The 15608-nt window shown below is 45.0% G+C and overlaps 1 protein-coding gene across 4 annotated transcripts in view; it reads right to left on the bottom strand.

The window, feature by feature from the left end:
- Positions 1 to 15608, bottom strand: part of LOC310711547 (meckelin-like) — a 28474-nt gene that overhangs the window by 1790 nt on the left and 11076 nt on the right. For 3 of the 4 annotated variants that reach the window (XM_083513607.1, XM_083513605.1, XM_083513608.1), the window contains 13 exons: positions 13997 to 14053; positions 13507 to 13605; positions 13166 to 13264; positions 12027 to 12125; positions 10475 to 10577; positions 8577 to 8707; positions 7283 to 7423; positions 6341 to 6421; positions 5137 to 5253; positions 4208 to 4324; positions 3610 to 3705; positions 2216 to 2318; positions 795 to 937 (listed from right to left, as the gene is read on the bottom strand). In XM_083513607.1, coding sequence (XP_083369733.1) covers positions 795 to 937; positions 2216 to 2318; positions 3610 to 3705; positions 4208 to 4324; positions 5137 to 5253; positions 6341 to 6421; positions 7283 to 7423; positions 8577 to 8707; positions 10475 to 10577; positions 12027 to 12125; positions 13166 to 13264; positions 13507 to 13605; positions 13997 to 14053 — 1386 coding nt within the window. The remainder of the gene's footprint in view (positions 1 to 794; positions 938 to 2215; positions 2319 to 3609; positions 3706 to 4207; positions 4325 to 5136; positions 5254 to 6340; positions 6422 to 7282; positions 7424 to 8576; positions 8708 to 10474; positions 10578 to 12026; positions 12126 to 13165; positions 13265 to 13506; positions 13606 to 13996; positions 14054 to 15608) is intronic. The other variant, XM_083513606.1, reaches the window with a different exon arrangement.

Here is a 15608-nt window from a genome sequence, read left to right on the forward strand (position 1 = left end):
GGAGCGCGCTGCAAGGATGGGGCAGGCGGCGAGCCACCTATCTGCTTGCTGGCCCTCCTGTCACACAGACTTCCCTGGGAAGGTAAAGGGCGCTGGGCACTTAGAGGGAGCCTTTGCGTGAGGGCGCGGGAGGCTGTCTGGGCTGCGATCTGGGTGCCTCTTACTTACGTACAGCGCTGAGTGCGTGTAGGACCACATGATGTAAACAAGCCGGACCAAAGCCCCCTCCCCTTAAAAAAGGTAGACAACTCTGGGAAATTGGGGGGGGGGGCTTGCTGGAGAGATATTTGTACCACGGTGCCGGATATGCTTAAGACAGCCCTGCTTGTGTCTACTGCCTGACAATTCCATTCCGTAACCCTCAGCTTTCACCCACTCTCACAATAAATGAGAGGGGCAGAACCTTCCACTGCTTTCTCCATTCCAAGCATATTCTTAAGAGAGTAAAATTAACACCCCATCCTCTAAGGACAAAGCTGTCAATTTCATATTCTCTCACTTTCTCCAAACTTTAGTTCTGCATCAATTGGCATTTTTTTTCCTTTTTAAGGCCTCATGAAAACCTGTCACCATTTTAGTGGGTATATTTTTTTTGTATGCATTGGTTAGGAGAAGTCCATCACTAAATTGGGAGAACTGTGAATTTCAAAGCATAGCAGCATTTCAGTTTGTGTATTGTTTTGTGAAGTGAGAATTAGGTGGGTACGTATGAAAATGTGAACTGACCCAAATCCCCACCCCAATCCCTACTCTTTAGAGATATATCATGCACCCGGTGTCACAAAACCATTTACCTTTTGCACGACAAAGGTCACAATTGTTGACAATACAAAATCCTGTGCTGCCAAATCTACAGCAGAGAAGACAAGGATTTCAAAGAGCAGCAGCACCAGTTCATGACTGTAGAAAAGTGTTCTGCTAAATAATGCACGGTCATCTAGAGGAAGAGGAAAATAGTATCTTTTTCAGATTTCCACCCTTTTTACTCTCACAGCAAAACTCTGTTTCTGAAAAAAACACCCCAAAACAGAATCTGTATTGCCACAACCAAAGCACACATTTGAAACATACAGTGGAGGCTGGACCATTAGGGCAAATGGGTCACTGACACATTAGGGTTGCCATATGTCCAGAATTTCCTAGATATAGCTGGGTTTCGGCTATGTAGATTTTGGTGAATTTGGACATTGTGTGTGTGGATTTTCACTTTTTGAAATATGGCAACCCTATGACCCTTACTTACAGTCAGCCAGGGGGTGGCTCTGCCTGTCCTGGCTCTGGCTCCACCTACTGGTGGACTCCCTGCCTCCTGCTTTACCAGTCTTAACAGACACCAGCCATCACTTAAAGCACTTTTACACCACATTAACAGTCATAGAAAATCCTGGGAACTGTTATTTGTTAAGGGTGCTGACCTCAGAGAGCTAAGATTTTCAACACCCTGAACAAACTACAGTTCCCAGGATGATCCATGACGGTTAAAGCGGCATAAGTGTTATTTAAATGTATGGTGTGTATGTGATCTAAGCCTCTTTATAACCATAAGGCCTTGCAGGTCCACTTTTGTTGTCCATCTGTTAGTCTCCATGCCACAGGAAAATAATTTAAGAGTGTGTGAACATCTACAAATATCAAGGAGCAGTATCCTAAATGTGGGCATGTCTCACAGACTGGTATAATGGTTAGTGACATACTTCAACCATCAGTGGTACAGTAAATGGCACATATCCATTCCTTGCATTTGATTGGCTTCTGTTTGAGCAGTCATGGGCTCATTCATCTCATTATGGAGCTCAGCATCTCCCAGGATTGTTAAGAACTGGTAGCTCTGTGAAGTCAGCACCCTTAATGAAGTTAAATCCCTGTGGCAGCAAGTGTGGTATAGCAGCTAGAGTGTCATACTCGGACCAAGAAGACCAGGCTGAAATCCCCACTCAGACATGAATTTCAGTGGGTGACTTTGGGCACTCACTGTCTCTCACCCTAACCTCTTCGCAGGGTTGTTCTGGGAATTAAATGAGGACAGGGAGAACCAACTATACTAACTTGAACTCCTTGGAGAAATCAGTGGGATATAAATGAAATAAACCAATAAATATATTATTAAAGTAGCACAATAGTTCTCTAAATGTATGGTGTGGATGTGAGCTGATAAAAGGCAATACCCAGTGCAGAAGCTTACAAACCAATTCCCACTGGTAAGTGTTTGGAATACCATTATAGAGAGTGGAAATGTCCCCTGGTTCCTGGAATTCCATGTCCATGATCCGCTCCAGGAAAAATTTGTCCTTCACCATGTAGTCCATATCTTTGTATCTCTAAAGGGTGGAGAGAGTGAGGAGACAATTAAAAGTGAAAGAAATATGTCAGTACAAGATGACTCACTTATAATTCATTTCCAACACAGCTGGGCCTGCACGATGACACTAAACGCACAAAGACAAGGGGAAAAACATTAACTAAGGGTACTTCCACATGGCAGTTTACTGTGGACTGAAGTGTTGCTGCTCATGTGTTGAAGTGTTGCTGCTCAGGGGAATCCCGGCTGGCTGGGGGGGCGTGGCCTGTCCTATTTAGGGCCGGCGCAGAGGGGGCTCACCCTCTTTTCGCCGGCTAGCCCTCACGTTTTCCCACCCTCCCTCCCTTTGGGTAGGCTTTAGGTAGGTCTCTGACTTTGCTATGGACTTCGGTCTGTCGCCGCAAGGGGCATGGTAGGAATTTTTCCCAACTGGCAATTTACAGCCATTTGGTTTTTCGCCTACCTCGTAGCAACTCGTCACAACTCCTCGGCATTGGCCGTTAGGCATTGGTAAGAAGGGGTTAAGAGGATGTGTGTGGGGGGGAGGAAAGCCATCACCTCCCCCCAGTGAACGAAGGGTGGTCCGATAAAGGACTCCGGGGGGCGTGGCCCTGTCCGAAGCCTATGGAGGTGTGGGCCAAAGGCACGCCCCCGAGCGGTGACCCGGGGAGCTCCTAGTTGACGTGCCTCAGCAGGAGACTCCCCCTCTATGGTGTTAACCCTTCCCGTGTCTCCAGCAAATGGGCTGGAGCCGGATAGTTGATAGGCCCAATGCCTAAGCCAATGCCTCTCATTCCTGAATTCAATAAAGTTGTGGCCTAATTCGCCCATTTAACCTTAAATTATGGTGTCTTGTATCTTTATTTATCCTGGTGGGGGGCGGGAACTCGCCACGCAATGACCACCATGACTCTCTTAACAGCCCTGGTTTGGCTAGGCTACCCTCCTATTATTATTTTAAGAAGACCTGATAGACCACCCAGGCAGTGGTCCATCTCTACCTTCCTCATCTGAGTTATCATTGGCTTGCTTGGCAGAAAGAGCCCCAATGAGTAAGCAAGCAGTGACATCTTATGCTCCCCCTCACCATTGTCTGGGTCAGAATAAAAGGTGAGTGAGCAATGGTGGAAGAGCAGCTCCAAGAGGTTCTTGTCAGTGGTCCCTTGGTAGATGCCTGACTATGTTGGTCCTTGACACTGGCCCCCATTATTTGCATATAAAGCAAAACACTTTGTGTAGAACAAACCATGGATACAAATACCCAGTACAAAAAAAAGGTGAATAGTAGACAGAGGTAGCCAAAGACTCACATGTTCAAAAAAGGAGACCAGAAAGCGGTTCAAGGCAAAGTAGCCATTTAGTCTCTGTTTGTGAAGGTCAGGTCGGATGTGGGCTCCTCTGGGAACCTGTCACAGAAAAAGTGCACAGACTTTTAAAGTTTGTGCCAGTTACTTGGCATTCCCAATTGAAGAGGTTTTTTTTTAAATACATCTATTTGTTTTCACTCAGATCTTGCCTTTGGCAGCAGGGATCTTGGCTCAATTTTCACCTGCTGTTCTGGAGCGCTGGCTTCCATGCACAGACAGAGTTTTAAATTAAAAAGTGGAGGGGGAAATGGGAGGGTTGCCTGTAGCCTAGCAGGCTGCTCTTCCTTGAAGGAGCTCAGCAAAAGAAAGCTCAACTAAGGTTAGCTTTTGATCAAGAAGTGAAAACAACCAAGTTTTGTGGCACCCTGAAGACTGTGGGGAGCATCCCAAAGGCCAGACAGAGAGTCCCAGAGTCTGCATGTGGCCCCCAGGCCTGACAGCTTCCACCCTCGAAGGCATCATCATTTCTAAGTAATACTTTGCCCAGCTGACCAATATCTTTGTCTAACAATTACTGAGTAAATAGGATTAGGTACTGTACCTCCATGAAAGATAGAGTTATTCTGTCATAAAATGCTCGGGTCCTGTCAGTAAGAAGCACCTCAAATGTTTGCACATCAGAGTAGGCCTCCAGGCCTCTCAGAGCACAGAGGTTCTCCTGTGGAGAGAACCAATGGAAGGGGTGGAAAGAATAATAATTGGGAAGTACAAAGCATAAATATCAGAGATCTGACATCAGAGATCTCTTCTGGAGAGGGAGGGAGAGACGTGCCAGCCAAGGCTCAAACCATATTGGAGTTCACATTCCTTTGACTAAGGGTGTGTTCACATTACCATCTTAAAGCACAGTGAAGTTGTTCCCTGCCCCCTGCACATTTCACAGCTCTTTACTCCCTAGTTGTTCACATCAACAGGGCTTTATTTATGTCAGATTTGTTTCTGTAGACACTAGGCAGCATTGACTGAGCAGGGGATGTCTTGACCCTCTGCCAAGATGTTCATACAAACAGCTTAAGGACTAGGCCTAAAGTGGATTTGAGAAACAACTCATCTAGCATTTTATAACAAAGTACAGGATACATATGCCTTTGAGATAACATCAAGTGAACATGGATTAAAACCCAGCGAGTGCCCAGGAAATGGGAGTGTGAATAGAGCCATAGAAACCTTGCCCCATGCCTTATTTTTGCACAAGACCTAATGGAATTGATAACAATGTTCCTATTATTTATTGGGGGGCAGGGTGATGTGGTGACTATAAAATCCACAAGTTCTACCTTTCAACTCTCTCCAGTTTCAGTTGAATCATGATCGCCATAGCCTTGTAAAAATAGTAGCTAATGGGATTTAAATCCTGGCAAGCTCACTTGAAAATGGGCAAATCCAGCAGGGAGATATAGCCTTCCCAGGTGCACAAAGTAATTGTCATAAAGAGAAAGGACAGATGGATGGACCAGTAGACACTATTACCTCCTCCTTCCTGATATAGGTGAGTATGGTGTCCATGCCCACATCTGCCTGTCCATGGACACTTCTCCCATGGATGTAGAAGCCATAACATCTGTGTGTCAAAATGAACACTGACACCTAGAGGGACAGGGAGAGGCAAACGAAGAACTCAATCATTTATCAAATGGGCAAATATAGTTTCAGAACATGTTTGAACACGATTGTAATCAAAGCTTGTTTACAGATTAACAATGGCACAATTAAGACTCCACTCTAGAGCAATTCAACCACACCCAACATATCTGGGCCTTTTGGGGGCAGGTGCCCCAGTTAAGGAATGTCCTCTCCCCAGGCATACTTCCATAGGCAGATGAAGTCTTTAAAAAATCACCACTCAATCATTTTAGTGTGGTTTTAATTTACCAATGATCAGATGGCTTTCATACTGAATGCATTTCATCTGCTGATTTTACCTGGTTTTGGTTTTTACTTTGCCCCAGTGCTTTAATGCTGTTGTTGTTTTAAGAATTTTTAAATTTGTTTTCCTATTATTACTACTGCCACAACAAATACTACCAGCAGCAGCAGCTTTGGAAATTCTATTCAAATTGAACATACACTGAATAAACTAATCAGTTATGAGTCACTAGAAGGCCTGTATACTTGATTTGTTCTGATAATACCCTGCATGCCCATCTTGGAGCAGGATAGCTAACAAACTGGTCCTGTGGTGACTTTGGATAATGGCACATGGCCAAACTTTTATCTCTATGCAGCTCAGCCAATTGTTGCTCGGCACAGTTTTGTTATTGGCTTGTCTTATGATTGTAATTTTCATATTTATTTACTACGTTTGTATGGTTCTCTTTCCCTGACATTTTATCCTCGCAACAACCCTGTGAGGCAGGTTAGGCTGAGAGACAGTGACTAGCCCAAGGCCACCCAGTGAGCTTCATGGCCAAGTGAGGATTTGAACCCTGGTCTCCCAGGTTGTCTTCTAACCATTATGCCACACGGGCTCTCATAGCATTCAAATAAAATAATTAAAATTTTATTATTTTAATGAAGGTGTATTTTTTAAATTTGTGATATTTTTGTAATCCACACTGGGACCATTTGGTGAAGGAATATAGTAAATAAGTACATGAACATAAACTGCTTAGCAGTTTGAATGATTAAGCTGCACTGTATAGAAATCCTGTTAAATAAATATAATGCGACTCACATTGCTCAGGGAACAAAGATCAACAAACTGGTGAATCTTGTCCTCTACAAACCGCTCATATAACCCAACAGAAAACAGCACCTGTTAAAAAAAAAGGCATGCTGCCTATAATCACCCTGTAATTATGGTAGGCAAGAGCACACAGTAGTTTCCTCATCAGCAGCAATACTCAAAGGGTGCCTCATTTTATAGGAGGGGTTCAAGCGCATACTGGAAACTTAGATTTGCACAATTAAAGTGCTCTGTTAGGCTGCCAAGGATGGCTGCCTCTCTCATTTTTGTGTTATGCCATGCTCCCCATGGCAACCATTTTGTGTTTTGCCACAACCTCTCCATGGCACCCATTTTGTGACTGACACCCCAAGCCAGCACTCTTTCAAAATCCAAAATGTGTCCACTAGTCCGAAAGGTTGGCAACCTTGGCCTTATTTCTTAATATAGTAAATGAGGTCTTTGAGGGTGTCCCACAACATGCACACAATAAGATTGCTCACTTCTTTTGTCATGTTACCTACCTTTCAAAAACGGTTAGCTATTGCTCTTGATTTTGCATTTGTTACATTTTTCCACACTAGCACTAAAGGAAGAGGAGATGTAGAATGACCTAGATAGCCCTTTATTCTAATACAGCATCAAGGGGAGATACACACACACACACACACACACACACACACACACACACACACGTATATATACATATATATATATACACATACACACACACACATTCTTAGGCTGTGTACACACTATACCTTGGAAACACATTCTTTCCCTCAAACAATTTTGGGCACTGCCATTTACTCCTCACAGAGCACAATTCCCAGAAACCCTTAACAAACTACAATGCCGTAAATTCTGAGAGACAAAATGTGCTTCAAATATGCTTTAAAGCTATAGTGTGTACGCAGCTTTAGTTAAACCAAACTCAGTGAGAAAGATCACCTGTACAATCCCTACTGCCAGCCAAACAGAAGCAGCAATCCCAAACCGAAGAATTGGACTCCAAGGAGCACGATATGCATTTGGTCCCGGGTGCAGATTCACATTCAGGTCTCTTGATGTGAGATTCTTAAGCCCCACCACCTAGAAATTAAAAGAAGCCTGTTTGGTCCCCACTTCAACAGAACATAGTGGGATTTGGGTCTAAGTCTCTTCTCAACCTCCCTGTGTGGGCCCAGGGGTATGGCTCCCCCACCCCCCACAAAACTGGATTGATTACATAGTCATAAGAGTTGAGAGGGCTGCTGAGTCAACCACGTTGTAATTTGGAGAATTAAAAAGCTTTAGAAATGCCCAATTTATAAGTTACATGAAGGCACTGTAAGGTCATAGGTTAGGCCCAGGGTTTATTTTATTTTCCTTTCTTTAAATATTTCTAAACCGCACCGTCATGTTAAAAACACTGCAAGGTCTTATAAAAACTAGAAGTATAGTAATTATTTTAAATTGTCTTTACTGTGTCAAACACTTCAGTAAAAACTGATTGGCAAAGGGTGATGTGGTGTTGGCCAAGTGCTTAAATGTCTTAACAAAAAATGGAAAGCGCAATGCTGGTGGTCAACAAAAGAGGTTTAAAGACTGTCTCAAGGCAAATCTAAAAACATGTAGTATAAACATCGACAACCAGGAAACACTGGCCTGCGAGCGCTCCAGTTGGAGACCAGCCTTCACCAAAGGAGCCATGGACTTTGAAGACACTCGAACTCAGAATGCAAGGGAGAAACGTGATCAACTCCTGCCCGGGAACCAATGTCCCCACCGTGGAAGGATGTGTGGGTCCAGAATTGCCTCCACAGTCACTTACGGACTCATTGTTAAAACTGTGTTTATGGAAGACAATCTTACTCGGCTACAAGAAAGAAGATGGCAACCTCCATGTCCTGCCTGCTAGCTTCTGCCTCCATTAGTCTCAGTGTTGCCCTTGTGGAATTTAGCATGTTACCTCTGCCTGTCCTGGCTCTGGCTCCACTTACTGCTGGTCTCCCTGCCTTCTACCCTACCAGTCCAAATGGACATTTCCTCTCCTCCCGCCTCTGAGCTGGCCCATAGAAAATCTAACTGTCTTCAAGTTTGACAGAAGTTTTTGCACCCCTGGTGATCTGTGCAGAAGGTTGTGCATGCTGTGGTCCTAAGTATATTATATCAGTGACCTTGAGAAAGAGGAAAGTTATCAGTAGCAGAGCACAGAGACTGCACAGCAAATACTTTCTTTCCTTAATCTCTCTCTCTCTCTCACCTCCAGTAGCAGCAAGACGGCAAACAACTGGAGTGAAGGGTTCACTTTTCTATGGGTCTGGATCTCGTTCCACTCATTAGCGATCAGAAAAGTTCTCCAGGCACTCACAGAGGAAGTAGCCTTCTGATATCCTGAAGCAGGGGAGGGAGGTTAAAACACACACACAATGAAGCTGAAACAATTGGCTTTATTTGAAGACTCCACACGAGCTTATCGGATTCTTGGCAAAGTGCAAAGCTCAACGCCCCTGGGTTTCCTTGAGCCCTTGCTTATGTTAATTTACCTCTCCTGATATGAAATCGTTACAATCTGAAGCAAGCTTGCTTCCTGGAACAGGCTCCTGCTGATTTCCCAGAAGAACCGAGGGCCTCAAAGTGATTTGCCAACACTAATTAAACAAGCAAGTATCACACAACAGCTGTGCGAATGTGCTGTAGGTAACATTGCCCTCATTTTCCTGGGAGTCAAAGCTTTAGATCTTCAAGAACATCCTCCGGTAGCAAGCACACGGTGTCAAACGTTTCATGCTCCATCCCACAAAATGCTAGGAAGCCCCATGGCCAACCCTTTTTGCCTGAATACAATAGTACAGTAGGTGGAATGAAAGGGCATGTGAAGGGATGCAAGATAAGATGGGGTTTACGTTTGGCAGTGTTTTAAACTAAAATGGCTGAGCACAACCCTGGAACTGGAAACAGTCACAGGAGACTGGGAGGGAAAGCCATCGGATGATTCTTCCTAGCTAATCAGAGATTTGTAGATGGAGCACTGATTGGCATGCTGCCCTAGCAGATATCCTCCTTGGCTAGCCCTAGATCATGGGTAGCCAGTGAGGTGCTTTCCAAATACTGCTGGATCACATTCAGTCCCATCAAGTATGGCCATTGATCAGGGATAATGGGAGTTGCAGTATAGTCAACTTGAACCTTGTGTGGGGGTTACACTTCAAGGATGGTACATATACACAAACACATGTACAGTCAAACCACTGCCTAGGAACCACCCCTACACAAACATCCTTACCTTTCTAGAGCCGGCATAGCAAACAGGTCTTACCTGCCAAGCGAGGCAGAGCTCTCTTACAGGGCTCTAGGAGGCTATTGAGAGATCTCCCAAGGTGCCCGAGTTCCCGCAAAATCTCCCAAAGCCCAGTGAGCAAGGTAGACAGCTTAAGAGCTCTTTCCACACCAGGAAAACACTGCACAAGAAATGCTTTTAAGCTCTCCGCCCCCTGTATGTTTAATTTGTGCAATTTTAGCTGACTGGCCACCAAGTGAATAAAGCAGAAATCATGCAAGTTAAACATATGCAAGATGTGAGTTGGCTGTACAACCATGTCTGGAGAGCACCACTTTGTCTATACGTGCTCTGCACAGAGATGGAATGGAGAAAGTGGACAGAGACAAGTTTTGCACCCTCACTCCTAACACGACAATGTGTGGACACCCAATGAAGTTGGGTATAGCGTATAGTTTAACCGTGGAATTCAGTCCCACAGGAGGCACTGATGGCCACAAACTTGGATTACTATTAAAAATGGATTAGACAAATACCGTATTTTTTGCTCTATAACACGCACCCGACCATAACACGCACTTAGTTTTTAGAGGAAGAAAATCTGTAGGCATGCCACCCGTAGGCATTCCCTCCATAACAAGCACAGACATTTCCCCTTACTTTTCAGGAGGAAAAAAATGACTGTTATGGTGCAAAAAATAAGGTATATGGAGGTAAAGGCTATCAATGGCTACTAGCCACAATTAGCTATGTCCTGCTTCCATGGTTGGATGCTTTCTTTTGTCTGTTTTGAAATTTCCAACATTCAGTTGCTGCCTTCAGATCACAGCCTTCTTACAGCCCTATATACAACCTATCAGAAAACAAAGGCAATCTTTTACCCATAGATGCTTTTGCTGTTCCTCTCTCCTTTGGCTTCTCCCAGTCTATCAGGAAGATAGAAACTGTTAACTGGGTTATCAGAATATGTATGAGGTCCAAGCTCTGGAACAAAATCATCCACAGAGGGTTATTTCTCAGTGATGCAAATACAGGTTGTCCAGAGGTTTAGAGTGTGACGTTCCCAATAGCAGCTCTCAAACCACTGGCCCCAGTGCCTTAGGCAGAGGCGTACTCCAATCCTGAATGCCAACGGTCCCTTTAAATTCAGCACCCTATGGCAGGGTTTACGGCAGAATCAGACTTTTGTATCTGGCCTTTGGAACTCTCCCCAGAGTGTCTCCTAAAAACGTACCCCTCAAGTGTCAAAGGCCACAGCAAAGAGGTGCCTCTCTACCCTGGAAACATGTGGCCCTCCATATGCTGTTGGACTAAACCTCCCACTGTGCCCAGCCTGCATGGCCAATGGTCAGGAAGGATGGGAGTTGTAGTCCAGTAACATTTGGAGTGAGTCAGGTTTCCCTACTCGAAATTACAACAAAATAATGTAAGTTAAGCCATTCTGAACACTAACATGGTATATACCTTATTTTACCTTATTTTTTGGGACCGCAGCAAAAAAAAATTAGGGGGAAATCGTCCAAAGTTGTTGATCTTTTTTGGAAGGGGGGCACAGCCGCCAATCGCTCTACAGCCTGCCCGCAAATGCAAATCGCACACATCACTGCGGCAAACAATCGTCTGCACACTCACCGTCGAAAACCCAGCAGCACACTCAACACAACCACAGCCGATTGCATGCATGCCTCACTGCTACTGTTAATAGCCCGCCCAATTGTCAAAGCCGCAGCTAATCATCAGCACGCCTTGCCACAGCAACCTATCACACGCACAATCACCACAGATAATTTCCTGTATAAGACAACCCACAATTTTAGCTGATTATTTCTAAGGAAAATATATTGGCTTAAGCACGGGAAAATACGGTATTTGCAAGTGAACTACAGACATCTTTTGAAAAAAGCATTAAGTGAAATAACAATAATAATAATACTATTGCAGGGGGTTGGACTAGATGACACTTGGGGTCCCTTCCAACTCTACCATAAGCAGCAGTGGCAGAATGAAAACAACAGCAGCCTGAATAAAGAGGCTGGGGTAAATAAAAACTGCTGTTACCCAGGACCTAAGGTTTGTTTTCTTTTTAAACCTATCACTTTTTACCTGCTAGCAAAAGACTCACAGAGGTACAATTCCCAGGGCCGCTTGGAGGAAAGTGATGCCAGTTGAACTAAATTAGGTCTACAGCCTAGACATGCTCTCCAGGGAGCTGTGTCAGTCTGTCTCAGTCTTGCTAAAGCAACTGATGTTCTTCAAGTCCCTTGAATTATTAAGCAGCATGATATTTCCATCCAGGTTAGGGCAGCCCTAACAACCTTTCCCGTCAGTGTTTTTTGTTGTGATTACGTATGCCATCTTTTAAAACTTTGACATTTCTCTGTGAGATGCAATGCCAGAGCCATCTCAAACACCCAGATCTCCCAATGTTCTTACCTTTAACACAAGAGCAGACAACAAGTAGATGATAAAGTTGGTCTCTATTTGGCTCCCAGCAGTGGGCAGTGTCCTCTCAACTGCAGAAAATTGCTGACCCTGGAAGAAGGACTGGAAATGAGGACGGAAAAGAGAAGGCCTTTAAAAGGTAAAGGGACCCCTGACCATTAGGTCCAGTCATGTCCATCTCTGGGGTTGCGGCAGTCAGCTCACTTTTATTGGCCGAGGGAGCCGGCGTACAGCTTCCGGGTCATGTGGCCAGCATGACTAAGCCGCTTCTGGAGAACCAGAGCAGCGCACGGAAACACCGTTTACCTTCCCGCTGGAGCGGTACCTATTTATCTACTTGCACTTTGATGTGCTTTCGAACTGCTAGGTTGGCAGGAGCAGGGACCGAGCAACAGGAGCTCACCCCGTCGCGGGGATTCGAACCGCCGACCTTCTGATCGGCAAGTCCTAGGCTCTGTGGCTTAACCCACAGCACCACCTGCGTCCCTCTGAAGGCCTTTATCTACTGACAATTCTTCAGGGCTTAGAACTCATAATCGCTTTGCAATTAGGTAATGGCTGTTCCAGCACAGAACCTGCAACCTCATTAGGGGCACAAACTGAGAACCAAACTCAGTAGTGGAGTGCATGCTTTGCATACCAAAAGGCCACCAGTCCAATCCCTGCCATCTCCTGTAAGGCTGAGAGAGACTGGATAACTGCTGTCAGCCATTCTTGATACTACTGAGCCACTAGATGGACCAGCATGGGCGAAGCCAGGATTTTTGCTGGGGGAGGGGGCAGCTACGCCCATGTGGACCAGTAGTCTGACTCTTGAAAAGGTAGCCTCCTATGTTTCAAGTACACTGGCTATTACTGATTTGGCTGGAAAGAACACAGGAAGCTACCTTAAACTGAATATAGCTATTGGCCTGTTGTGCTCAGTATTGTCTACTGGAAATGACTCTCCGGGATTTCAGACAGGAGTCTTGCCCGCTCTGCCTTGAGATGCTGGGGACTGAACAGGAGACTTTCTGCAAGAGCCACACCTCTTCCCCTCCAGCGGCATCTGACATCACCTCCAAGTGGAAGAAAGATGCAGTGCAGATACCTGCAGGAATATTCTAGTTCCGAGAGTTACCGGTACTTACCTTGAAAACTATGAGCCAATAAATGCCAATTCCAAGGCTGACCATGAAAAAGACATTTGCTAGAGATCCGCTGAAGTTGGCAAAGAATTTCACTATGACCTGCAGGAAAATAATTTTGTTTCAAGAGGGAAGAAAATATTGAAGGAAAAGAGAGACTGCACTGCAAATGGAGCAAAATGGAACCTGCACAATCATCTATAGCCAGGTTTCTGCTAGCAAAGTATAAACAGGCAGAAATATACCTGCCATGTCTGCCCAACAAAGGAAGAGGAAATCGAGCAACACACCATTCTTGGGACTGCAAGAATTTCCAGCAGCTCACCCATGAAAGGAAAACTTACCATAAAGCTTATGTTTGGAAGTCGAGATCGCCGGGTCCAAGTGCTGGTCTCCAGCAAGGCATAGATGATTGCAAGGAATCCCAGGGCTCCAAATGCAATCTGTCAAGAGAGAGGGCAGGGATGGAGGACAGTAGCAGATGTGTCATCCATAGGGACGAGTGAACCGGTCTTGTTTTGGTTTTTTTCTGTTTCTCATTTTTCCATTCTTCAGTTATCCTCTCCACATTGGTTTGCAAATTATTTCATTTTAAAGTGCTCAATAAAATGCACCACCATTTTAGTGTGAATTTCTCCAAATATACACATTTTTGCTAAGCACTTTCCCCTAATATAATGCAATTTTTTGTATGTTATTTTCACTAGTCTGTCTATGGGCCCATGAAAGCTTAAGCTGCCCTAAACCTATGAGTCTGCACAGCAAACCCAAGAAGAGCGTCTTAAAGACTAAACACAGCTACCCTTCTGGAATCCTGCCATGAGAGTTACTCACATCTGTAGCTTGCTGAGCCGTTCCAGGATCCTGGATATAAGAGACTGAAAATGACACCTGAAAAGAAATAGCAGAACAGAGAAGTAATAATAGGAAGAAAGCAGGCCTGCTAGCTGCAGGCTGTGGGCACAGCTTCAGCTGACGTCGTTATTGTCAGAAGCTTTGGAAAACATCGTGCAAAGTTTGGGTAAGCTGGCAGAAGACATAATCTGAATTGCTTTGGGATCTTCACACTCTTGAAACCCTGGAAGCTCTTGTAACCCATTTCAAACTGTTATTAAACAACCTGTCTGATTCTGCATGCATTTTTCTTTTTGCAACATGCACGTGAGAACCGTGTGGAGTGCTACTGTTCAGTGTTCCAGCCAGCAAGGCCCTTGCCCTGGATACTCCATTCCATTTCCCCATCCCAGTTTTCTTTCCCCTTGCCCCCAACAGCCAGTCACAATTCCATGCCCACAGAGCATGCCCAGTTTTTCATTGGACTGTTGTTAACTTTTGGGGGTCATCCCTCTTAAGCATTCTTCCCCCTCCCCCACCACCCCAACAAGCTTAAGGTTCTTCTAAGCCTGTTAATACCTCTGGCTTGAGCATGATTGGTGCCATTTTGGCTAGGGAAGTATCCACACTCAGCATTAGTATATTTATACCGGATTTTCCTCTTCTGCATATGCAAGGAACAGCATCCTTGGCATGCTACGTTAACAGAAATAATGGCAGGCTCATTTCTCAGTGACTTTGTCCATCAGTGTTTCCCCTTGTTCAGCAAACCACACTGTCAGAGACAGCATTTCTCTCCTCTTGCTGAAAACCCATCACACCAAGTAAATCAATGAGACTGCAGAGTCGAAGCCAAGTAGCAAAGGGAATCCTCCTGTGCTGCACATAATCAACTTGAGTTGTAGGGGAACAGCAGAGTATGCAAAAGTAAGGAGTGAGAGCACCGACTGTAGATGGGCAGGCAGGCAAGGGAAGGGAAGGAGGGCGACTCAAGGGACAGAGAGCTGCATGCTGGATGAAGCTTAAAGGTTTTGGGTCTGATGGTGCTTCCAGACAACCAGTTTACTGTGAATGCATTCTGATTTTTTCTGCAGGGAGATTAGACAACAATAGCTTTTTAATGACCATTCATTCTAATTTTGTTGCAGGGGGTTGGATAGCATCAAAGCAAGTGTTATCCTACACTTACGAGTGCATTTCCCCTCACACTCCTTATTGCAAGAAACCTGACATTTTGGAGGAAGCAGGTTTGTTGCACATGACTCCCGATCAACTTTAACTTGAACTATAGGAAGCTGATTTATACTGAGTCACACCAGTGGTCCATGTAGCTCAGTTTTGTCTACTGGTAGGGTTTCAGGGAGGGAGTAGGAGTTAAGAGTTATCCCCTGGACTGATTGGGGGCCTCCCCAGTGTGGATCTGATCTTAGTTTGCCCATTAGGATCAGAAGAAGACATATGAAGTGCTCTGGGGGATAGTCCAGCCTCCTGTTCTCACAGTAGCCAACCAAGTGCCTGCGGGAAGCCCACAAGAAGTATCTGAAGGCAACAGCTCTTCCCCCACTTGTGATTCTCATGCTGCCTCTAACAGTGCAGGCAGAACATGGCCATC

The sequence above is a fragment of the Podarcis liolepis genome (genome assembly GCF_965112155.1).
Source record: "Podarcis liolepis genome assembly, chromosome: 7".
Classification (NCBI taxonomy): Eukaryota; Metazoa; Chordata; class Lepidosauria; order Squamata; family Lacertidae; genus Podarcis; species Podarcis liolepis.